Source organism: Leucopleurus acutus (assembly GCF_964270905.1).
Source record: "Leucopleurus acutus genome assembly, chromosome: 1".
NCBI classification, from domain to species: Eukaryota; Metazoa; Chordata; class Mammalia; order Artiodactyla; family Delphinidae; genus Leucopleurus; species Leucopleurus acutus.
In genome coordinates, this window is record NC_139142.1 from 30,943,702 (window position 1) to 30,968,413 (window position 24,712).

At 45.3% G+C, this 24,712-nt stretch overlaps 1 protein-coding gene across 3 annotated transcripts in view; it reads left to right on the forward strand.

The window, feature by feature from the left end:
• Window positions 1-9,381: 9,381 nt before the first annotated feature.
• The window catches only part of MAP3K9 (mitogen-activated protein kinase kinase kinase 9), a gene marked incomplete at both ends in the record, with an annotated part of 69,729 nt that continues 54,398 nt past the window's right edge, over window positions 9,382-24,712 (forward strand). For all 3 annotated transcript variants that reach the window (XM_082839006.1, XM_082839007.1, XM_082839008.1), the window contains 2 exons: window positions 9,382-9,784; window positions 17,020-17,433. In XM_082839006.1, coding sequence (XP_082695132.1) covers window positions 9,382-9,784; window positions 17,020-17,433 — 817 coding nt within the window. The remainder of the gene's footprint in view (window positions 9,785-17,019; window positions 17,434-24,712) is intronic.

Sequence of the window (24,712 nt, forward strand, 5' to 3'; positions counted from 1 at the left end):
CTGCTGTTATCTGTTGCCAGGATTGTTGAAGAGCCTCCCCATCTCATGCCCCTGCCCTTGTTTCTGCAGCCTATTGTGAACCTAGTGGCCTGAGTGTTCCTGTTAAAGTTGGACCATGCAACTCCCCTGCTGAACACTCTTCAATGGCTCCCATCTCATTCAAAGTGTCAACTTAAAAACACACAACATAAGAGTTGTTGAGTTTCAGTTTTATTCAGGGACTTACTAAGGACTGTAGCCCAGGAGACAGCCACTGAGCTCTGAGGAACTGCTCCAAATTAGGGAGTCAGTTTACATACAAATTTTGGGGGCTAGGGAACACATGCAGTCAAGCATGCATCTTGGTAGAAGAGTGTTGCTGGTCACAAAGAACAGACATCTCAAGTTAATGACTTTAGTGCTTTTCCATGTATGGAAGATGCAAGAATCTGGGGTCATTGAAATTCTTCCTGAGACATGTGGCTACTATCTAGCGGCCCATTTATCCTGAGCACAGAGTGCCTCATCTTGTTTTGCCTTCTGAATTCCTCTCAGGGCACACTGTGAGTGGGAGACCCCAGTGGGTTGCGACTTCACCCTGGTAGAACTGGGTGATGAGTAATGCTTTTTGTTCTTCTTTGTTCACAAAAGTAAAAGCCAAAGTCCTCCTTTGACTGGAAAGTACCCCATGATCTGGCACCCCATTACCTCTCCTACTTCTTGCTACCCTGGAACTCTCATACCTATTAGGTTGGTCTCCTTGCTCTTTTCTTCAATACACAGGTATGATCCTGCCTCAGGGCCTTTGCACTGTTGTTTCCTCTGCCTAAATGCTCTTCCCCCATATCTGTATGGTTGGCTTCCTCAATTTCTTCAGATCTTTATTTCAAAAGTCACCTTGCTAAGGACTTCTCTGGCCACTCTGAAATATAACCTCTTCTAACATTTCATCTTCCACTCTCTCCCTCCACTGCCTTTTTTCCCTTCTTAACACTGATCCCTCTGTAATATTATATTGTGTATTTTACTTGCTTATTCTATTTGTCTGTCTCTCCTATTAGGAGATGTGATTTATGAAGGGCGTTTTGTCTATTTTTGTTCACTATTGTATCTCTAGTGCCTTGAATAGTGCCTGTCACATAGTAGACACATGCGTAAATGTATGGTGAGTAAATGAATGAATGGAATAAAAAACAAGGGACACAGAATTAGCTGTGGACCCTTTAGCAAGTAATTTGTCCTCTCTAGACTTGGGCTTCCTTGGATGTAAAATTGAGTTATTGCATTAGATGGCGTTAAGTTTCCCCGCAAATGACATGCAGCTAGTCTCTGAGCGAACTTGAAGAACTAGAAGTAATTGTGTGGCAAGAAAGGGCCAGAAGAGGGTCTGAAGATTTGGGTTCAAGCCCCAGTGATATCCATGGTCTAGGTTTTGGTTTCCACAACAATTGAAGAGGCTCCACCCAGTGATCACGAAGGTTACTTTCAGCACTTAAAGTGTAAAACTAGGGCCTTCCCTGGTGGCACAGTGGTTAAGAATCTGCCTGCCAATGCAGGGGACACGGGTTCAAGCCCTGGTCTGGGAAGATCCCACATGCCATGGAGCAACTAAGCCCGAGCGCCACAACTACTGAGCCTGCGCTCTAGAGCCCGCGAGCCACAACTACTGAGCCCGCGTGCCACAACTACTGAGCCCGCGTGCCACAACTACTGAAGCCCGTGTGCCTGGAGCCCATGCTCTGCAACAAGAGAAGCCACCACAATGAGAAGCCTGTGCACCGCAGCGAAGAGTAGCCCCCGCTCGCTGCAACTAGAGAAAGCCCACGCGCAGCAACAAAGACGCAACGCAGCCAAAAATTAAAAATAAATAAAGTTACTTAAAAAAGAAGTGTAAAACTAGAAAAAAAATGTCATTAAAAAAGAGAGAAATATGGCCGCCATACTCCTCAATACCACACGGTGGCGAGGTTGTCCACCATGGTCTCTAAGAGGGCATTGCTGTGCCACATCTGTAACTACACAGCTCCTGCTCTCATAAAATCTATTTTTCACGAACAACTGTGAGAGTTGCTCATTCATCAGATCTTACTGGTTTATTTAAATAAGAAATAACAAAAATCTTTAAATTGATTTTTTTTTCTGATAAGGAGGCATTAATCCCAAAAGCGAGACAGTGAGCTGAAGTTTCAATTAAGTCTTGGTCACCAACATGATTTAAAGACGGAGATTTGAAAAGCTGAAGAATAAAAGAAGTCTATGCCTATGTTAGGTGAGTAAGACCACAGCTAAGCTAAATTACTGAATAGTTCTAAAAGTACCTAGCCACATGTCTGTCTGCATATAACTAAGAATGTTCCCTCCAGGAGGTGGAAAAGATAGGCAAGCAATGGACTGTTTATATTCCAGGAATTTCTGTTTGCTTGGAAGAGTCATTAAAGACTCTGAAAAATAAAAATGATTGTAAACAGTGATGGCATTCGCAGTGTGCCCTCAATTCATAGGAATCATTATCAATACTGTTATTAATATTATTATTATCGTAATCCTCGGGGTCTATCTTTTTTACCTCCTCTACCATCTCTCTAACTCGCAATAATGCTTTCAGCTTGAAATCTATTTCATTATTACCAAAAAAAAAAAAAAAAGATTTTGTGGTTCTTTATTCTAATAGTATTGCATGGTTATTTTAGCTATATGGAAAATAAAAGTAAAATGAAGGCAATACAAATTACCCATACTCCACCACTCAGCTCAGAAATAACTAATAATGAGATTTTGGGTACTACACTTGATGCACACAGACGCACGCGTGCACCCACACACATTTGTAATCGTATTGTATGAAGGATTTTTTCACTACTTTTTCATTTGTTATACTATACACATTTCCACATCCTTAAAATTTTTCATAATGACCATTAATAATAACATACTTTTCTGATTAGAAAATCAGTACATTTTAATGGTAGAAAATACTGAATAGTACAGGACAAAGAAAAAATATCACTCCTAGACTGGAGATAATCATCTAGACTGGAGATAATTATTCACATTGTTAAAAAATTAAATCTATTTATTCATTTATTTATTTTTGGCTGAGTTGGGTCTTTGTTGCTGCGCGCAGGTTTTGTCTAGTTGCGGCGAGCAGGGGCTACTCTTCTTTGCAGTGCACGGGCTTCTCACTGCTGTGGCTTCTCTTGTTGTGGAACACGGGCTCTAGGTGCGTGGGGTTTAGTAGTTGTGGCGTGTGGGCTCAGCAGCTGTGGCTCACGGGCTCTAGAGCGCAGGCTCAGTAGTTGTGGAGCACAGGCTTAGTGGCTACACGGTATGTGGGGATCTTCTCTTGTGGAGCACGGGTTCTAGGCATGCGGGCTTCAGTAGTTGTGGCTCACGGGCTCTAGAGCGCAGGCTCGGTAGCTGTGGTGCATGGGCTTAGTTGCTCCGTGGCATGTGGGATCTTCCTGGACCAGGGCTTGAACCCGTGTCCCCTGCATTGGCAGGTGTATTCTTAACCACTGCACCACCAGGGAAGCCTAGTTTACATTTTGATATATTTCTTTCAATAATATTAATGTAAATATACATTCCATAAAATAAGAAATATATTACATATACAGTTCTTTTTCTTGATTTAGCCAATTTACTTTAAATTTTTTTAAGATTACAACAGATAGTTTTCTATCTTTTTTTCCTTTCCACTTTATGTGATCATTTTCCCAGTCATTTCATGTTCTTCAAAAACCCCAATTGTACAGATAATCTTCCTTTTAATTCTCTTTTGATTGGACCTATTTGGGGTCCCTGATTAAAAGGCTTAAATGAAATCCTTGCAGACCCAGCATGGTCGTAAGAGGTGTAATTTCATAGAGAGCCGTCCCACGGGGCTAGCTCTGCAACCAGGCTGAAAGAAGCAGAAATTACGTTTGATCTTTATTCCTTGATTAAAAGACTCTGATCATTGTTAAAATGCAACTTGGTCTCCAGAGACGAGACATTCTAAACAGTTGCCATGGGACTTTCCTGGCGGTCTGGTGATTAAGACTTCGCCTTCCAATGCAGGGGGTGTGGGTTCGAGGCCTGGTTGGGGAGCTAAGATCCCACATGCCTCGTGACCAAAAAACCAAAACACAAAACTGAAGCAATATTGTAACAAATTCAATAAAGACTTTAAAAATGGTCCGTATCAAAAAAAAAATCTTAAAAAAAGAAATAAACAAAGAGCTGCCATGGTACAGTTGTTTTCTGAACTGAGGTTTTTGTAGGAGATGCAAGGGAGAAGAAAGGAGGGAAGATTTCTTACCATTTTGTTGTTTCAAGCCCCATTAACTCTCAGAAGACAGGAATTAAAATACTATCGATTGTGATAAGAACATTTACAATTTATTGAGCACCTATTATGTATTAGGTACTGCAGGGAGTCCTCCTGACTTCATCTAATCCTCAAAACAACCTCATTCTAGGGCTTCCCTGGTGGCGCAGTGGTTGAGAGTCCGCCTGCCAATGCAGGGGACACGGGTTCGTGCCCCGGTCCGGGAAGATCCCACATGCCGCGGAGCGGCTAGGCCTGTGAGCCATGGCCGCTGAGCCTGCGCGTCCGGAGCCTGTGCTCCGCAACGGGAGAGGCCACAACAGTGAGAGGCCCGCGTACCGCAAAAAAAAAAAAAAAAACAAACCAAACAGCCTCATTCTATAACAAATGAAATGGAGACTCAGAGGAATGAAGTGCCTTGTCCACAGTGACAATGACAGTGACATTGACAATGATTTGGTCCCGAATGTTTGGTTCCAACTTCTGTCCTATCAGCCCTACCACACATTGTCCCCAGACATTTACTGAATGTCATATTACTGCAAATGGGGTTTATGAATCAGGAACTAGGGCTCCTCTCCTGAAATGGTGTACTGTGAGAGGTGAGAGGGGTGGGCTGACTCTTGGAAAAGCTGAACATCTGCCTGAGGGATTTTAGCATCAAAGTACTTATTTAAAATACTTCCCAGAAGACCTGAGGAGAGAGTGATATTCATTTACCAAATCATGCTTTAGGCTCAAATAATAACAATAACTACTACCACTTGACAGACTCTGTGCTAAGCACATAATATACATCCTGTCATTTAATCATTCTAGGAGCCCAGTGAGATAGTTATTATCCCCAATTTCCAGATGAGGGAGCTAGGGGGACCAGGGGATTAACTTGCCTAATTGCAAACAGTGAGTATGGATTCCGATTCAGTTAAAAGCCAAGGCCCCAAACTTTAATCATCAGTCTATGATGCCTGTTGGTTTTTTTCTCCCTCCCTCTCCCTCCTTCTTTCTCCCTTTTCTTTCTTTCTTTTTTTTTTTTTTTAAGGGAAAAACCCTGGTTTAACTCTCAGTCAAGAAGCCTCTGCAGGGCTTCCCTGGTGGCGCAGTGGTTGAGAGTCCGCCTGCCGATGCAGGGGACGCAGGTTCGTGCCCCGGTCCCGGAAGATTCCACATGCCGCAGAGCGGCTGGGCCCGTGAGCCATGGCCGCTGAGCCTGCGCGTCTGGAGCCTGTGCTCCGCAACGGGAGAGGCCCGCGTACCGCAAAAAAAAAAAAAAAAAAAAAAAAAAGAAAGAAAAAAGAAGCCTCTGCAGTTTCCTAGCGTGCCATTAACTAATTACTTCCCTTGAGTGCTTCTGAGTGTGATGGGTAGAGGAAAGAAGAAAATAAATACGTTTAATATCTAGTGGGTGCTAGGCAGCATGCTAAGAGCTCTTGTAGGACTTGTCTCATTTATACATCTCTTTAAAAATAAGGGAACTGAGGTTCAAACAGGTACCCTACCCCAAGTCACATGGATTTCAAAGGACAGAGCCAGGAGAAAGCATGATCTTCTGACATAAGTCCATTGGCAAGCCACATCACCAATTGCTATTATTTTCTCCCTGCCTTATGCTATACCTTTCAGTGTGGTAGAGAAAATGATTCTTTTTGGGGTGACATTTGTCACCCTTTGCTTAATAGTTGTGAAATCTTGGTAATTCTACTTGCCTTTCAAAGTCTTTTGCAATCTGCCCTTTTTTTATTTAGTAAAGTTTGTTTTCCATCACTCCCTTTTTGCTCTCTTACCTCTTCTCAAGCTGATATTTCTGTGATTTCTATCCACTGCATTAATTTCCATTTCCACGCTTCCTATTCTCCACTAATCAAGCTGTATACACCTTTGGATGCCCGACTTAAGCACCTCCTCCTCCATTCCTCATCTATTCTCATCCTCAGAGATGGTAACATTTGATCACCTCCCAGCCCTACTCAAAAGCTTTCAGGGCTAAACTTTTATCTGCTAAACCAAATACAGACTTTTTTTTCTCAGCCTGGTATTCAAGTCAGTCATTCAGTCACAAATATGTACTGAGAAACATTTATGTGCCAGGAGCCCTCTAGGTGCTGGGATAACTGTGGAGAACCAGAGGGTTTCTGCCCTCATGGTGAACAAGCTAGACATTAAATAATTACAAATAGTCAATTAAATATTTACTTGTCTGAAACAAGTAATTACAAGGCCCTCGACAAATCTGGTCTCAACCTATCTTTTCAGAGTTCTCTCTCATCCTTTTACTGTATCCCTGGGCTTACTCAGGCTTCCCCACCTCTGTGGTGGGTCCATGTTCACCCTCCAATCCTGAATGCAGGTTCCTCCCTGTTCCCCTACATCCACCTCCAGGACTGGCTTTAGTTCTGCCTCTTCCATGAAACCTGGCTAGACAACTTCTGCTAGACAGCTTTAGCCTGAAGGATATTCCCTCATTTGAATTCCTAGCACTTATCCATTCAACAAATATTTACCGAATGACTTCTTGAAATGTTTGATGAATGACACTTCATGAAAGATTTAAGTTATGTGGGTAATTAGACTTTTCCTACTGAGAGGGATCAAGGATTTTTTTTTCTTCTTTTCTGGGTGGGGAAGAAGTAGAGATCAAAACTGTATAGTAAAACATACAAAATTATCAATAAGCAAAGTGACAATAAAAATTGCCCAATTACTCATAATCCTACCACTCGAAAGAGATCACCACTGACAATTTTTCTCTACATCTTTTTAGTTTTTTTTTTTTTTTCTGTTTGTTTCTCTCCGTGTGTCTACATCATTCTGGAAAATTCCTTCTTCCTCCAAATTAAATTTTTATCAAGAAAACCTTTCTTCTTATGGTCTTTTTTAAAACATGAAATACCTCTACCCCCTCCTTACTTGATCTCTTCTGCTTGGGAGTGCCATAGTTTTATTCTGAACAAAATTTAGGGAGTTTACTCAAAGACTCATCCATATCTTTTCCAGTTCACTGATCCTATGCACAATAAGAATCTGAACACTCTTTTAGGGCATTTACTCAGAAATTCTTTCTCAAGACCTACTGCAGTTGACCTTTGGTATGGCACTCTACCCTAACTTCTTCAAGGCCTGAAATGGGTGGGACACTCATGTGGGACACATGAGTGTAGCCATACTCATGTACAAACCACAGAATGTCAGGCCTACAAGATCATAGGAGATCTTCCAGTCCATCCCCTCACTTTGAGGCTGAGCAGTCGGTTGAGTACTTGCCCAAGATCTTGCAGCTGGTGGCAGCAAAGCTGGAGACGCCAGCCCTGACTTTCTTTCCAAATTGTCCCACTGTCTTCAGTGTGTCTAACAATTACCCCCAAGCTATAATTAGACAAAAAACACTCAGTGGATGCCAAATAAATCGAATCTATTCCTACCATGGAAGGGGAAAAGTTTAGTAGAGATCAGGCTAGATCTCTCAGCATGGGCTTGTTTTGAAATGTCCGAGAACCATCTCACTGGAAATCTATATTGCTGTGAAAGGATTAAAGCACAGAAGAAATATTAGGGGCCATCTCTTTCTTTCTTTCTTTCCTTTCTTTCTTTCTTTCATGTTTGAGAAGTGGAGGACAACGAAAGGATGTAGAAAAGTCAGCCTTGCTCATGAACTGCAGTATCGCTTTGATGTATATTCAGCTTTGGTTCTTAATCTGATTTCTGTTACGGTCACTGTGATCCAAGGTGCAATTCCCCCCAGGCAAAAAAATTCCAAGATTTGTAGAGAAACTGAGCCTCTTCAGAGAGACCAAGCCCACTTCACCGACAGCTTTCCCACCCTCAGTTTGCGCTCCGGTAAAGTGGTCTTTCGTCTGAATTCTAAAAATCAACGGTATTGGAATATCTTCTTACAGGAACCTAGGAAAGGGCGAGCTGTATGCAGTCTTCACAGAGGCGAGAACTGTAGTTTTAAGAGTTCTAAAGAACATTCCAGTGGGCCTGAAGGTCTTACTAAATGAAAGGTTACGGAAGGAGTCGGGGTGCAATTCAGTCGGACTGGAGTGGAAGCTGATCCACCTGGTAGGACTAGGGCAGAGGCAGCTCCAAGACTAGGGAAAATCCAAAGGTAAGAAGGCGCTGGAGAAGAAAGAGCTCTCCCGGGGCCCGCAACCCAGCTCGCTTCTCCTCTGCTCACTCTCAAAATCTCACTTTAGGATGAAGAAGACAGATGCTGCCCAGTGGAATCCCTACCTCTTAGCGGCAAACAAAGGGAACGGTCTCCTTCACCCTTTTTGGTCTGAATGAGGGCTCGGCTTTACCTTTGAGTATCCACCCATCCTTCCTCAGGCGCCCAATGAGGCCGCAGCCTCTTCCTGACGGGCGGTGTTGAACTCTCCCAGGAAACGGACAGGTACCTCGGACCAATGGTTGGAGATGCGGGGGTCCAATGGGAGAGAGAAATGGGTCAACCTGGGGTTTGAGAATGAGAGAGCCCGCACGTTGGGGCGGGAGGAGGGGGGGAGGGCGACGTAGGCGCAGGGGGTGGAGAGGGGCGGGGCGGGCGGCTGGCGGGGCAGCCCCAACCGCGGCTGGAGGAACCTGCGGACCGGTCAGCGGCGGCCAATGGGAAGGCAGGATGGTGCGGGGGCGGGCCCGGGCGCCGTGAAGCCCCGCCTCCTAGGGTCCGCAGGGCTGGGGCGGAGCCAGGTCCGCGTCAGGTGGTCCCGGGCGTGCGGACGGCGCAGGGGGCGGGGCGCGGCGCCGAGCGGTGAGCGGCGGCCGGCTGGCGGCACCGGGCACCAGCTGCGCGAGCAGGTACCCGCGGCGGAGGTGGCCAGGCCGCCCCAGGGGGCGAGCGCGAAGGCGGGGGCTCCGGCCCGCCGCGCCCCCATGCTACGGTGAGCACTACGCGCTCCGTGCACTTGTAGCCGCGCTGAGCCAGCCCCAGCCCCAGCCCTAGCGAGCCGACTCTCCCCGCCCCGCCAGCCCGGCCCCTACCTGCGGCCGCCGTCGGGGGAGGGGGGTCCCCCCAGCTCTGCGGAGCCGCATGAACAATAGGCGGCGGCGGCTCCTGCGGGCGGCAGCAGCCCCGCACCCTATGGATCGGCCGCTCCATGGAGCCCTCCAGAGCGCTTCTCGGCTGCCTGGCGAGCGCCGCCGCTGCAGCCCCGCCGGGGGAGGATGGAGCGGGGGCCGGGGCCGAGGAGGAGGAGGAAGAGGAGGAGGAGGCGGCGGCGGCAGTCCCCAGGGAGCTGGGCTCCGACGCGCCGCTGCCCTACTGGACGGCCGTGTTCGAGTACGAGGCGGCGGGCGAGGACGAGCTGACCCTGCGGCTGGGCGACGTGGTAGAGGTGCTGTCCAAGGACTCGCAGGTGTCCGGCGACGAGGGCTGGTGGACCGGGCAGCTGAACCAGCGGGTGGGCATCTTCCCCAGCAACTACGTGACCCCGCGCAGCGCCTTCTCCAGCCGCTGCCAGCCCGGAGGCGAAGACCCCAGTTGCTACCCGCCCATTCAGTGTAAGGCGAAGGCTGGGCCCGGGAGCCCGGCGGGGAGCGGGGTGGGGGGTATGATGGATGCCTTGGGGTGGTCGCAGGGGGAGGGGAGCCCTCCTCGAGGGTTAAGCTTGGGTGGGCAATGATTGACCTGGGGGTGTGTGTGTGCGCGCGGGCTCGGGCTGCAGGGGCTTTGGCGGGTGCAATCAGTAAGATAGACATGCCGCAGGCCTCGCCTGGAACCTCGGGCGCTTGGGCTTCTTCACCTTCACGCGACCGCCTCAGCAGCAGCTCCTGATCCCACATCTTGAAGCCCCAGCAGGAGAATCTTCCTGTCTCCAACCTCCCCACCCCCCCAGTCTGGAAGGATTTTAGGCAAGCTGGTGGTTTCTGTCATAACATTAGTCCCCAAATCAGGGACCTTCCCGACCTCTTCTACCGCCTGTCCCCGCCCCTGAAAGGCATTTGCTTTAAAGGAGACGGGGGTGTCTCCCGCAGGGCTGGGCTGGCTCACAAGTCCCGGAAGCCTATGTGAACTCACGGCTGAAGTATCTTTGAAATACGGTGTTGATTTCTTGGATCCTAATCTTGTATTTAAAAAGTGGTCCCTTAAGGAGTCTCACCAAATAATGTGCTATAAGGGTGTGTGTGTGTGTGTGTGTGTGTGTGTGTGTGTGTGTGTGTGTGTGTGTGTGTGTGTGTGTGTGTGTCTGTCTGTCTGTCTGTCTGTAGGGGCAGGTGATGAGTGGAGAAATGATTAGCAAGGGAAAAGTATGTCATTCCCCCATGAGAGATCAGGAGCACAAGATATAGTGGCTAAATCCCAGGGCCTTGACACCCAGACAATATATTTTCTCCTTTCTTCTCACCCTAGATCCTCGCCTATATTTGGTATTTGCCAAATCTCAGGGGGACCATGCCCAGGGGTCCCTCCCAGGGCCTTTCTTCTAGGGTCCTGTTTTCACCAGTTTCCCAGGAGCTCCCCTTTTCCACACCCTGAAATGAAATTTTCTTTGTTTTTCAAAGGAGTTAAATTGCCATTAGAATCCTTTAATCAGTGATGCTAGGTGGTTTTAGAAGAAAGATGTAAGTATCTTCCGGTGTAGTTTACACTATTTTGTATTTGAGGGTTTCCGTAATTTCTTTCCTGTTAAAAAAGTATTGTTAATTCACTTATATCATTATTTATGCCATATTTTGTATACTTTGTCTCTTAGCTCATTTAAAAAAGTCATTACCAAGGGCCAACTTTAAACATTTAATTTTAAAATTTTATTTGTAACAGTTATTTTTCTGGTCCTGTAACTTATTTTCACCTGAACAATTATATCTTAAGATGTTTATTAAATACCATTTATTAATATCAAAATCATAACCTCTTGTTTTTCTACTGTCCTTTTTTTATTGTTGTTTTGACTGTCAAATTGATGTTCAAATGTTTAATTTCCTTTGTTTCTCTCTCCCTCTTATTCAGTTTAAAACTTCCTCCTTCTACAGTTAATCTTTATAATACCTGCAGGTGACAAATTACTTTAATTTGTTTCTAGGTGTTACACCTTTTTGCCTTAGTGCTGGAAAGATCAAGGCTAAGGGTCCTAGCAGATAATGTCTCAAATAGTGTTGAAGATGAACTTGGTCACATACCGGAAGAGATGTTGGCCTGGCATGTTAGAAAACAGTGTAGTTTTAAACGTGTCAGATTTTGAGGGTCTTTGTGGGTGAGGCTTGGTGATTTTTTTTTTTTTTTCAGAGACAGCTAATATCAGAGTAGAAGAGCTCTGTGAGGTTCATGAAGGGGAGCTGAGTTTCTTTAATATCTTGTGCTCGCTGCTGTGAGAGCAGTCAGGAGCGAATGTGACTTAGGTGGGAAGAACCCAAGCACAGAAAGCCAGGCAGGTCTACCCTGTGCCACTTTAGAAGCTTCTTCTCCATTGGGTGCCCAGGACTTCACCCAGACTGTAACAAAAGTTACCTTGGAGAGAGTAGATTCTGATATCTAAAACTCACATGATGAGAAAGTAGGAAGTACCTTGTACTTATTGAAAGAATTGAGTTGAACAACAGCATTTGAAGGTCTTGGTAAGTTATTTTATTTAGCCACACTAAATTCTGATCTTGACTGGAATTAATTTTTGATAATGCAGAAAATTTAATTCTAGTCAAAAACCAATTAGAGTGCCTAGTGAAAGAGAGATACTGTGTTAAATACCAGGGGATAAAGAAATGAGAAGATGAGGAGGTACTTAGAAGTCACACGGGAGGGAAATTGGTGATGTAAATATATAATTTCAGTGCAGTGCTTTGCTCAAGGAAATCTTGAGCAAATCTTGGTGATCTGATAAAGGGCCTCTGGTCTGTATGCTGTGTCCACTGGTTCATTTAGTGTCACTCAGAAAATAAAGGTGATTGTTGACCTGGTCTCCAGAGACTTAGAATGAAATTGAGCCTCTGACAACTTTTCCCCAGTTACTTTTTTCAACTTCCTCTCTGGGACATGAATTTTGATATTAGATTGTGAATAGAAGACACAAAGTGAAGTAATAATGTTCAGTTTTACTTTCAAATACTACTTTTCAAAGTGAAACTTCTGTTTCAAACTTTAATCGAAACGGAAGAGGGGGAAATTACTAAATCTTGTGACAAAGAAAGCATATAAGAGTGATATTATAAATCATCTAACGTTTATAGAGCGCTTTTATCCTCTCCAATGTAGGTATTAGAGTTTAGCTCTCCACGGGGCCGACAAATATAAATAACCCGGGAGCTTACTCATCTTCTTTATTTTAGTGACAGATGGAAAATGTAAAGTTCCAAATGTATCATCTTCAGAGATATATAACCCTAGGTATTAAAAAAAAGCTTCTCTTACAGGAGCGTTGTGTCAGTTTTCAAGCAGGGCATAAATTAAGGATATTACTAATTTACATTTCTTTTTCTTGCCTTCACTAGCAATATAAGGATGTATTTTCAGACGTACTTAAGATTTTTAAATGAGTGAGGTATGTACCATTCACTTGCCCCAAACTCACCAGAATGTGCCTGTGTATTTAGTTTCCAGGGATATAACTGAGAGGGAATAACATCTTGACTCCAAGACTGAAAGAGATAAGGTTTTGTTCCTGATATTCCTGGAAATATTCTTCCACAGAAACTGAAAAATGTGCTGTGTGAGAGTTGACCTGATTCTTACTTACAACCAGGTCTTGACTGGGGCAGGGAAAGGGAGGAGAGTCCCACATCCTCGCAGCTGCAGTGAAGGTCTAGTTTCTATCCAAAGGGACTTCTTAGCAGGGAAGGGAAAAGAAACGACCCTCCCCACATCCCCCACTGTTTTGTCTTTCTTCTTGTAAGCTCTGTTCTGTACTTTTTCTGAAGGCTGGTCATAATATTTCCTCGACGAAATAGCAAGAACCTGAGAGTTTATGTTCTACCCAGAGAGAGATCATTGCTTCTTCGCCTTCCCCACAGAGGTTTTCTACCTTCTGTGAAATACCATTGGAGGAGCTGTCCTTTCAGCACCCTGGTTCAGAATCACATCTTTTAAATCCCCATATGTTTAAATAAATATCTAACACGTCCTGTGTGTTCACAGCTATGCTTCAGACCAGAGGAAAGAAGAGGGTGGGTACAAGAGAAAATACAACAGTTAATTCCCTTAAGGAGAATTCAGATATTCAGTTGAGGAAATAAGGTATGTAAATGCACATTTATTAAAAAGGCACATAACTTTTCATCAGTGAAAAATCTGGCAGAAAAAACAAGTGTTTCTTCCGTCTATGACCGTGGGGACTCCTAGGATAACTTACAGTTTTCTCCAAGAGGGTTTCTAATCTCTCTTTGACATTGGCATATTTTTCTCATTCATATAGATGAGATAAGGCAAGAATTAGTAATCAGTCAGGATTCATTTTAGGACCCAGAAACACTCAAGCTATTTTAAGCAGAAAATGATTTAGCACAAGAAGTTAGTTGCTTATAGATTTTTTTGGAAGGCTGGGGAGAAGGGGCTGTTGGCTGGACCTAGAGGACCAACTCCCAGAACATTGCAGACCTGGCCCACCAGGCAAGCTGCTGCTTCTCTAACTGAGATGGTACAGAATCAGGAGTTGCTGACTTCTCAAACACCCTGTCGTAGTTGCTGTCCGATTAGGTGACTGCTTGGCCTTGCAACATTCCTTTACACATCCACAGAGCTAATTGGACATTGACATGCTATTGCAGGAAAAATCCCACTTCTCCACAGCCATGCTTACCAGAAGAAGCAGCGAGGAGATGATCTCCGTCTCACTTCTGCCTTCTGAATCTTGTGCATCTCATTGGCTAACCAGCACTCTGTCAAGGAGTCTGGAAAATGTAGTGTTTTAGCTTTCTGACCTCTGTAGTACTGAAAGGTGTGCTGGAGGATTGTAGAATGGATGCTGACTGCTAGTCTGCAGGACCTGCCACACCATTTATTCTTCAAAAAGAGTGCTAGATGAGGTGATAATCTTTTGTATACCTAAAGGCAGTCCAACTAAGTTTTCCTAAGAGTTTCCTTTGTGCAGACTGCTGGGTGCATTACAAAATACAAATGATTAGCCCTAGGTAGGATAGAAGTGCTATAGCTAAGCAAAAACAGAGTTTTGAGCCCCACCAGCATCTGAATGGAGAATGAAGGCTTCATGGAGCTGGCTGAGAATGGAAGAGAACAGTCAGCGGTGGGCAGTTCCTCTTTTGGTCTTGCCAAGAGTTCAGAAATATATCTTTGTGTTCTTATTTTTTTTAGCAAAGTGTGACTATTCTCTGTATTTGTTTCAGGAGGTCCAATTCAGTTTCTTCCCCCCAGATCTGAGTTTGGTTTATTTCATACTGAGATAGATTTTTTCCCTCATTTTCCTTCCCTGTCTATTGGTCACCAGCTGAGTATTTGGCACGATAAGGACAGTGGTGAGTAAGGCAGACAGGATCCACCCTTGTGCATCTCACAGTCTAGCAGGACGATAGGCGATGAACAAGTAACTATAACCTTGTTGAGTCTTGCCAAATAGAGACTCCTATGGAAGTGCTTGACTTGGGCCTGACCTCATTTAGTCGGGGGGTTAGGAAAAGTTCCTCTATTAGATTGATGGTTAAGCTGAGACCTGAGGGATGCTTATGAGTCAGCTAGGTAAAGACAAAGAAAGAGACTTAGAAGACAGAGAATAGGGTTTTGATGAGAGAAACATGAAATAGCACTTGGCTCGTATAGCAGCACCATATCTAGCCCAAGATTTATAATCACTGGTGGTTATTATTAACTGTCCATGGAAGCCTTTCTAAGCAGAGCTAAAGATAAAATCGTAGTACCGTAGATTCAAACTCTGGATTTGGGATGGGGAATGAGTGGTTGGGTGTGATACTGGCAATCTCAGGGGTGGACCTGTGGCCCAGGTTACTGCTGGGGTAAGATGTTGCCTAGGAGACTCCTTCCTCAAGCATCTTAGTCACCAGGTCTTGGTAGAACCAAGTTTTGAAGATCTCCCAATTTCCTCCTTACTTTTTCCTCCTGTCATCATGGCTGCTGAGGTTCAGACCCTTGTGCTCGTGCTCCTGGGTTACTGCAGTGGCCTCCATTTGCTGTTATATTCCACATGGCTGCCGGAGTTGGTTTCCTTTCTAAGTCACAAGACTGACAACACTCTCCTTCTTAAAGATACATGACTCCTACCATTTACAGTGTGAAGTTTAAGCCCCTCAGAATGGCTTTAACAACATTTCATGACCTGGCTGACCCCAGCAAGGCTTTGAGCCTCATCTGCCCTAATGCTTATAATCCAGCTGCCCTGGACTCCCTGAAGTTCCTGATAGGCCATATACTCTCATGGCCTATGTTCTTTTTTTCTTTTTTCCTTTTATTGAAGTATAGTTGATTTACAATGTTGTGTTTAATGTCTGCTGTACAACACAGTGACTCAGATATACATATATATTTTTTTTCAGATTCTTTTCCATTATGGTTTATCACAGGATATTGAATATAGTTCCCTGTGCTATACAGTAGGACCTTGTTGTTTATCCATTCTATATATACTAGTGTGCATTTGCTAATCCCAAACTCCCAATCCTTCCCTCTCCCACCCTCTGCTTGGCAACCACAAGTCTGTTCTCTGTATCTGTGTTTTTGTTTCATAGATAAGTTCATTTCTGTCGTATTTTAGATTCCACATATAAGTGACATCATATGGTATTTGTCTTTCTCTGTCTGACTTACTTCACATACGATGATAATCTCTAGGTCCATCCATGTTGCTGTAAATGGCATTATTTCATTTTTTATGGCTGAGTAGTATTTCATTGTATATATATATCACATTTTTTTTTTCAACTAAATGCTATTTGTTCTTTTTTTTTATTTTTTTGGAGTATGGTTGAGTTACAATGTTGTGTTGTTTCTGCTGTACAGCGGAGTGAATCAGTTACACGTATACATATATCCACTCTTTTTTAGATTCTTTTCCCATGTAGGTCATTAGAGAGTATTGAGAAGAGTTCCCTGTGCTATACAGTAGGTCCTAATTAGTTATCTATTTTATATACAGTAGTGTGTATATGTATCACCTCTTCTTTCTGCATTCATCTGTCGATGGACATTTGGGTTGTTTCCATGTCTTGGCTGTTGTGAATGTTCTCCATGCCCCACAGTTCTTGCTCATGACCTTCCCTCTACCTGGATTGTCCTTCTCCACCCTGATCGTCATTGCCTGATGAGATCCCTCCCACTCATTCTCTAGGGCCCATTTCAAACGTTTCCTTCCTTGAGAATCCCTTCCCCACTCGCCCTTAATCCCTGTCCTGCGGTGGGAATTAGTGATTTTCCTCATCTTTGGATCATACCGCTACTAAAGTGGTCTGGTTGTTGTGTGTCTGCCGTGGCACTGGATTTTATGCTTCTCACTACCCAGTATGTACACAGTGAAATGTGAATAAGTCTCATGAAAATGATCTCCCCCAATTTTCCTTTTAGTTAGAATGGTTGCCCTCTGTACAAGATTCTGCGTGAATTCCCAAGTGGAAGTTATTTCATGAATACGCATTGAATGCCTGCTCTGTGCTAGTCACTAAGGATAACGTAACAGAAAAAAAGTGAATCACATTTCCTGTCTTTAGGGAGTTTATAGTGAGAAGACAGAAAATCTAAGTGCACAGACAACTTGCTGTGTTTACCCACCCAGGTAAATGGGTGATAAAATGGTGTTTTTCACATTTTTTTGACTTGCTTCTTTTTTTCTGTTCTTTCTCAGTGTTAGAGATTGATTTTGCGGAGCTAACCCTGGAAGAGATTATTGGCATCGGGGGCTTTGGGAAGGTCTACCGTGCTTTCTGGATAGGGGATGAGGTCGCCGTGAAAGCAGCTCGCCACGACCCGGACGAGGACATCAGCCAGACCATAGAGAATGTTCGCCAGGAGGCCAAGCTCTTCGCCATGCTGAAGCATCCCAACATCATTGCCCTTAGGGGAGTGTGTCTGAAGGAGCCCAACCTCTGCTTGGTCATGGAGTTTGCTCGTGGAGGGCCTTTGAATAGAGTGTTATCTGGGAAAAGGATTCCCCCAGACATCCTGGTGAACTGGGCCGTGCAGATTGCCAGAGGGATGAACTACTTACATGATGAGGCAATTGTCCCCATCATCCACCGCGACCTTAAATCCAGCAACAGTGAGTACGGAGAGATGAGGCTGGAGGGCTTACAAGCGCTTTCAGACTCAGTCCATGGCTTCGGTTGGAGTGGATTCCTCAGGAATCTTAGGGGGCAGTGAAACGCTTTGCTTAAAACCAGTCCATCCTTGACTTGAGATGTAGGGGGTGGGATGAATGCCAAGAAAAATTGGTTTAGGAGGAGAAGAATGAGGCACCGGAGGGGGTTGGGATAATTCTGAGCTTTCATGAGCAGGCGTGGTTGGCAGTATGTAATTCTGATGTACTGTGCAAACAAAACATAGAGATTTATTTGTCCACTTGAGGAAGGGGTGCCTGTGATCACAAAAGGGGTTTTCCTCTTCGGTGGAGCAACAGGTAAAGCAAACCAATACCACCTGTTTGCATTTCTACCTAACTCCCCAACCTGAGGTCCCCACCAGAGAAGGGGCATAAGCCAGAAGGGGCATGTTGTTCAAGCTGGGAGGCCCATTCAGGTGGCCATTTCAACTTGGAGAGTGCGACCTGGCTGGTAGAACTATAGCCCTCCTGGTAGCCTTGGGGTGGTATTAATTAATTGTCATAACTGCCCAGTGTTTAATAGCAGGGAACTGAGAGGTAACTTTATTAAACATCTAGGACCCATAAATTGGATTGTAAAGCAAGTGTCACACATAATTAAATGGCGAGTTGGTAGAAACGTCAGTCTCTTTCCTTAGCTGAATCAGCAGGCGCTGGGAGTATGCCGCTTTTGTGTGGTAATTTCGACTTTCCCTTGCCTAAACTGCATGGTAGAGAGGATACGGTTTGCTAAATGGCATATGCTTAAAATCACATTGAGCATCCTGTCCAGAGAGGAGGGCGTTAGGACTTTGGGGCCCCAGGAACTTCACTGTCTGCATCCTTCAGCTTTGAGCCCAGAAATCCTTCAGGCTTTGTTCTGTCCCGAGCTGTTCCAGATGTGGCTTATTTTTCTGTTGATGCTATTGTGACTCTGTTAACTTTAAAAAATACGTTTTAAATTACATAGGTAGTAAGTGTTTTTGTTGTACAAAAATTAGAAAGTGTAGATAAACAAAAAGAAGAGAAAGATCACCCGTCATGTTTTCCTCCCAGTGGTTACATTTGGCATATTTTTTCCAGACATTTAAAAAGCATATGTGGAGACTTCCCTGGCGGTCTAGTTGTTAGGACTCCATGCTTCCTTCCACTGCAGGGGGCACAGGTTCGAGCCCTGGTCAGGGAACTAAGGTACCACATGCCTTGTGGTGCGGCCAGAAGATAAAATAAAATCAAATAAAAATAAAAAGCGTATATGGCCTATATATACACAAGTGTACTTTCTGGTTTACTTTAAAATAGCATTGATTACCCTTACCTCTTCTGCCTGCACCATCTTCCCCCTTAATAAAAGCAAGATTCATCCTTCTGAGAGTATGGAGCATTAGATATGTATTTTAGAAGTAATGCATGTGAAGGATTTAAGTTGCATAAAATAAAATCTGGTCTCTCTTTTCCTTCTGCCATATTCTATCTCTTTACTCTATGATTATTCTCATCCCTCCTGCAAAATTCTGTTCTATAAATGTATTAAATAAGTTAAAATTTTTGGTGACCCGCTTTTCAAAATAATTTCTATCTAGAGATTGCATTGGGTGATGGGGTAAGCACAAGCGGATGTGTTGGTATAAAATGTGATATAGAAGCTGAATTTTAAAATGTTTTCTTACATCCTTATCTGGGAGATAAGACTAAGTGCACTAACCTTATGTAATTGAGCCCATTTAAAAACTTGGGCTAGGATGATAGTAAAAGTTAATAATTTCCTCTGCGAAGTTTTAAATCTGGGTGTAATTTCAAGATGTAAGTACAAGGTTTTACCTTTTGTGACTTGCGTTTAGAAGTCTAGGCTCTTGTGAAGGAAAAGCTAACTTGCTGAGGTTATGCTGTTTGCAGGAGACAACAAGGGACCTGAATGTCATTCTGTCACCCTGGAGACAAAGCCCTGGTCCTTCTTTGTCCTTACGTGGGTTTTAGGATTGCTGAGGGGGACCTTCAGGTACAGTGTATGGTGGTAGGAGTTGGACTTACACATAGGGCAGTCTTTTAAAGGACCTTGTCAAGACAGTTGAGGCCCTGAAATGTCCATAGCGCCCTGGGCTGCATGGGTGGTGCTGATGTTAATGCCTGCTATAAATCTCACATGTGAGTTGGGGTGGCTCCTTGACATTTGTCTGTGGGCGGGTGTTTGCCTGGGATTGAATTTATCCAACATGAGCCCTGATGACACCATTGCTCTTGCTCCATTGCTGTGTGTGCATGACTTGAAAATCATTTTAGAAATGTTATGCTGCTTGTTTGCCTCCAGTCTGAGTGTCATAACTTCTTTGTGCTTTGCAGACCTGGGGATACTGGCCAGGTTCTCTTGGTTTTTATTAGGGGCTCCAGAGAGTTGGATTTTGATCACAGTCACGTGAGGGCAGAATTCTGTGAATTATATGTGTTAGTTGACTTTGAACCACTAGAGAAAAGAGTAAAGTATATAGGGGGGCTGTCTTTGTGGAAAAAGAAAGTAGTTGGTGATAAACATCTAGGTGTTACAAAAGGTTCAGTAAAAAAGTGATTTATTAAAATGCTTCATTATCCTGATGACCCACTTAAAAAAGTCGTGTGCTGTCTGCCAGATGTGTATAGCATGTAATATCCTACGTTCATATATCATCTGTAGTAAGTTGTCTTTGAAAAGAAGGCCGGGATGGGGTTTTAGAGCATCTCCACATGTCATCAGGGACCCAGGCTCCTGTTTTTCTCTCCGTCATCCCATGGTTTGCATCTTGGGGCTGTCGTATGGTCCAAGATGGCTGGTGAAATGCCAGTTATTTGGTCCAAGTCACAAGCCTGAAGGAACAGGAAAAGCAGAAGCACAGAAGCAGCTGCTCCGGTGGCTGGGTCGACTCCCATTAACTTCCCAGAAGTCCAGCACAACGCATCTGCATGTATTCAGTGGCCAGAATGGAGTCCCACAGCCATGGCTAGCGCAGGGGCTGCTGGGAGATGGAGGATTTTATTCTGGGTGGCGTGGAGCCTAGCTAATAATCAGGGTCTGTTACCAAGGAAGAGAGAGAACATGGCTGGTGGGGAAGCAGCTGGCAGTCTTACCACGGAGTCTGGGGACGTGCATTGGGAGGATGTGTTATCCTAGATGTGGAGCATCTTAGAGCCAAACGAGCAGGGTTAGCCAGGCCCTGGGACGTGTGGCTCAGACCCCTGATTTAACTGATGGTTTCTACTACTTTACTACAGTGCATCGTTAACTTAAACATCTCTTCATGAAACTACTCACTAAAGCCCTGGCTATGAAAGTGGATTTATGTGTCTCTGCTCCTCACGTTGGGGAAAACCAGCTACTTGATTGTTAGCAAAGGTGTTAGTGAAAGATGGTCTTTTAGTGGAAAGATTGTCCTTTTGGGGGTAGATAAGTGGATTTCAGGATTTTGGTTTAAGGGCGTTTGGCAGAATAGCAGTTTAATAGGGGCCATTAAAAATAAAATTAGTATAAAATTGAGATATGTGAAAAAGCTTTGGAAAATGAAAAGCCTTACTCCAAGTGAAGGTAGTGTTATTACTTTTTTTTTATTATTAAATAACTTCTTTCCTCCCCTTAGAAAGCACAGAAGAACATAGAGCTAAACACAATGTATGTTTTTCCTTTTTTTGGCATTTATGCATATTTGTTTTCACCCCTAAATCTTACACAGGAGACCCTAAGAAGTCCATTGCTTGTAGTGTGCTTTCTTCCCTCCCCACTGCCCCCGACTGCTTGGTGTACTGTGACCACTTTCTTATTAAATACATGGTCTTCTGCCACAAGATATTTATAGGTTTTACATTATTCCACTATTTAGATACAGTATATTAACTAAACCAAACCCCTGTCTAATCATCATCATAACCAAAGCCCTAAATAATAATAATAGTAATAATAGTAATAATAATAACAACCACCAAACCCCTGTATAATAATAACCACAAGAAGCAACTAATGCTTACTGAGTGCTCTCTTTAGGTCAGGCACTGTCTTAGGCATTTTATGTGGCTTCTCATCTAATTCTCACAGCAGCCCTGCAGAGTAAAGACTGTGAATGTCTTTATTTTACAAATGAGGAAGTGGAGGGTCCGAGTGGGCAGCCAGTTCTCTAGGCTGTCACTGCCAGTCCTAAGACCAGATGTTGGGCCCAGGTCTGACTCCTCATGGCTGCACTGCTGCTGGCACTCTGCAGTGGGGCAGCCAGGGTGTTTCACTGCCCCCCTGTTTATTTTGTGTGACCCTGTAGTGCTTTAGTTTTATATAATTAGGAATAATATTCCTCTGCGCACAGGGAGCATCCGCATTTCATTGACGTGTGAGGAACTCATTCTTAATTTCATAGCCGGAAGAGCAGAGGTGAGCGGTGAACCGTGTTTGGTTTGGGACTAGCCATCCCTGCCTTCCTCTTTTCAAATGGCAACGTAAACTTCTCCTGGGTCTTTGCTGCCTTATCGCCCTCTGCTTCCTCTGAAGGCATTTCCCCCTTCATCCAAGCCGGTTTCCTCCTTCCCCTGGAATACACTGTGTACTACTTCCCAACCACTGGGCCCTCATCACACTTACTGTTGCTATGGGAATAACCTTGCTTTCAGGAGTACCCTCGCCTCGTCTCTCTGCCTATCCAAACCCTACTCACTTTCCTGTGCTCAACTCAAACCTGGCCACTTCTCCTTCCCACTGGCCTGTCACTGGAGTCAATGCTAAGTAGTCATTTGGTGCTAAATCTAGATGACCTGATAGTATGCAGAAGAATAGTAGGGGGACAAGGGACCAGAGCCGCTAGTCCAGTGGTTGCAAGCTCAGATGCCTTGCATTCAGGGCCCGTAGTCTGGGAAGCACCGGTGTAACGCTGTCGGGCGTGGCGGGCATGATGGTGAAGTGAGTGCAGGCTCTACCCAGCACAGGCCATTGAAGGACAGATCGAAGCCGTGCTGGCCTGCAGCCCGCTGCCCTGTCGCATCCCCCGGCCTCCTCTCGTTGTTGCCTGTGCTGTCAGGAGCATCTGCTGCATCTCCAAATGGAGTTTCTATCTTTAGCTTCCAGGCACATGAATGAATGAATGAACGAGTGAAGAAAGTATCACTTGAATTAGTCTACTTGCAGGATCTCGGAGGGTGAAGATTCCCCTCGTCTTGTTGGAGGACATCCCCCGTGCCTCACTCGCGTGGAAGTTGCTCTTCCTCCTCATAATCTCCAGGCCCTTGATCCTTCCTCATGTCAACCTGTTTCAGGCGCCAAGTGTGGCATTTTTTACAGGGCATTCGTTTCCAACCTCTAACGCCCCTGCCCTCTTCTTTCCCCACACCCTTCCCGGATGCCAGGCCCGAATAACTCTCACTGGCCGACGTCTCCCCTGTGGCCAGGTGCAGGCTGCCAGGTGCTGCAGGAGCAGGCCACTCCCCCCGTCACCTGGGTCCACTGCCTGTCTGTCGCCTCCAGCCTCAGCTCTCCTTTGGTTCCCAGCTGTGAATTCCCTGCGGTTCTCCTCGCCACATCTGTTCCAGTTTTGTTGAATTGTTCAGTTGGCTGATCCTCTGGCAACTGGATGCCTGGGAGCACCCCCCTGCCACCCAGGTCTGTGCTCACATGTGCTTTGTGCCTTTCTCCAGCCTCCTCTCAAAGTTCCCAAGGTAAGGAAGCGGAAGACCCGCTTTCTTAAAGTGTGAGGAGGACAGAGCATCCATCCCACCCTTGGCGTCAGGCTGGCTATCATGTTCTAAGCCCTGGAGTGCCCCCTGACCGCATACTGGCCACAGCCCCGACTGCGTTTCCTGTGCAGAATTTCCCCAGGCTGAGGGTTTGCCTGCTGTGAGGCTTGTGGAGCTCTGTGACCCACCGAATCCACGCCCTAGCCTCCTCTCTCCTGTACACTGAGGTGGAACCCCTTCTTGCCCGAGGGATGCAGCCGCTAAGGCACAGGCATCCCTGCAAGGAGCCATGTGGCAGAAAGGACTTAGACAAGAATGAGGAGTAGCTGTTATTCTCCTATAGGAGAATGAGATAAACTGTACGACGTTCCCAGGGTAGATCTAGCAGGCAGCAGAGTATCAGGCAGAGCACCCAGTTCCCAGTTCTTTTCGAGAGGTGCCTCCTGAACGCATCCCCAAGTGAGATACTTCCAGCAGCACCTGGCTCAGGCACGGCCAAGTCTCTCTCCCCATTTCTGCTCTTTGTGGTTCTTTGCTACAAGTTCCCTTGCACAGAGAGTTGGAGGATGTCAGACATGTTTTGAGAGTTTTTCCTGGCAAAAGTGTACAAGCACTCACTCAATGAGTTAGACTTCTCCTTTGGTTACACGAGGCTATGCCTAAGGTTGGCCAACAGGTACCAGGCATGTCCCAAAGTATTGTGTTCAGTTGATGGGTAGCATTTTCCATGAGTACAGAGACGCGTTCTGCACCTCAAAATAAATACATAAGTGAATAAAGCTGAAATGAGGCAAATAACCAGTGAGGTGGCTCAGCAGGAGAAGCTGGCAAGGCCAGGAGGTCTGACCTGCAGGCTTCATTGCGCCTCTCACTTCTTTAACTTTGCCTGGGAGCCCTGCTCTCCCCCTTTCGCGTGGCCGTGCTGTCTCCTGTGCCGAGATGGTTCTCATTTGTGTGTCATTTTGAGCGCTTGGTGTTGGGACTATAACAGGAAGCAAAACCAGACACAGTCCCTGCCCTCGAGGAGTTCCCTGTGGGGTCACAGAGAAGGACCTAAAACCAGCACACACATGCCCAGTGCGAGCGTGGCTCTCCAGGAGGCGTTGGTGCCCTGGACAATCCCCCTGGATTCTCTTGCCTCAGCCCTTTCCCAAAGTTTGTGGGGCTGAGGGACCCCTTCTAAGGATTCATGAGGGTAACTGCCCTCTTCATGGAACATTTGCCCTCATTCCCCCCAGCTTGCTTGGGGAAGCTGCCTACCTTTCCTTCCTCTGGTGACTCTGGGGACTTCTCTGCAGCTTACTCAGGGGCAGGGAGAAGCTTGGGGCCCTGGGCAGCATTTAGACACCTAGAAAGCCTGTGTTGGAGTTGGAGCAGAGGATTGTGTTGTGTGAAGGATCTTGGTAGGTATTTCTGGACTGTGATTGAGCCTTGAGCTTGGGAGAAACAGCCACAGTGAGGGGTTGGGTTCAGGGCAAGAAGGGCTTTGCAAGGTGTACGGGCTCTGATGTCCACATGATTCTTTAGTCTCTTCCCCGTTACCTCTGTTTCCTCTGATTTGAGC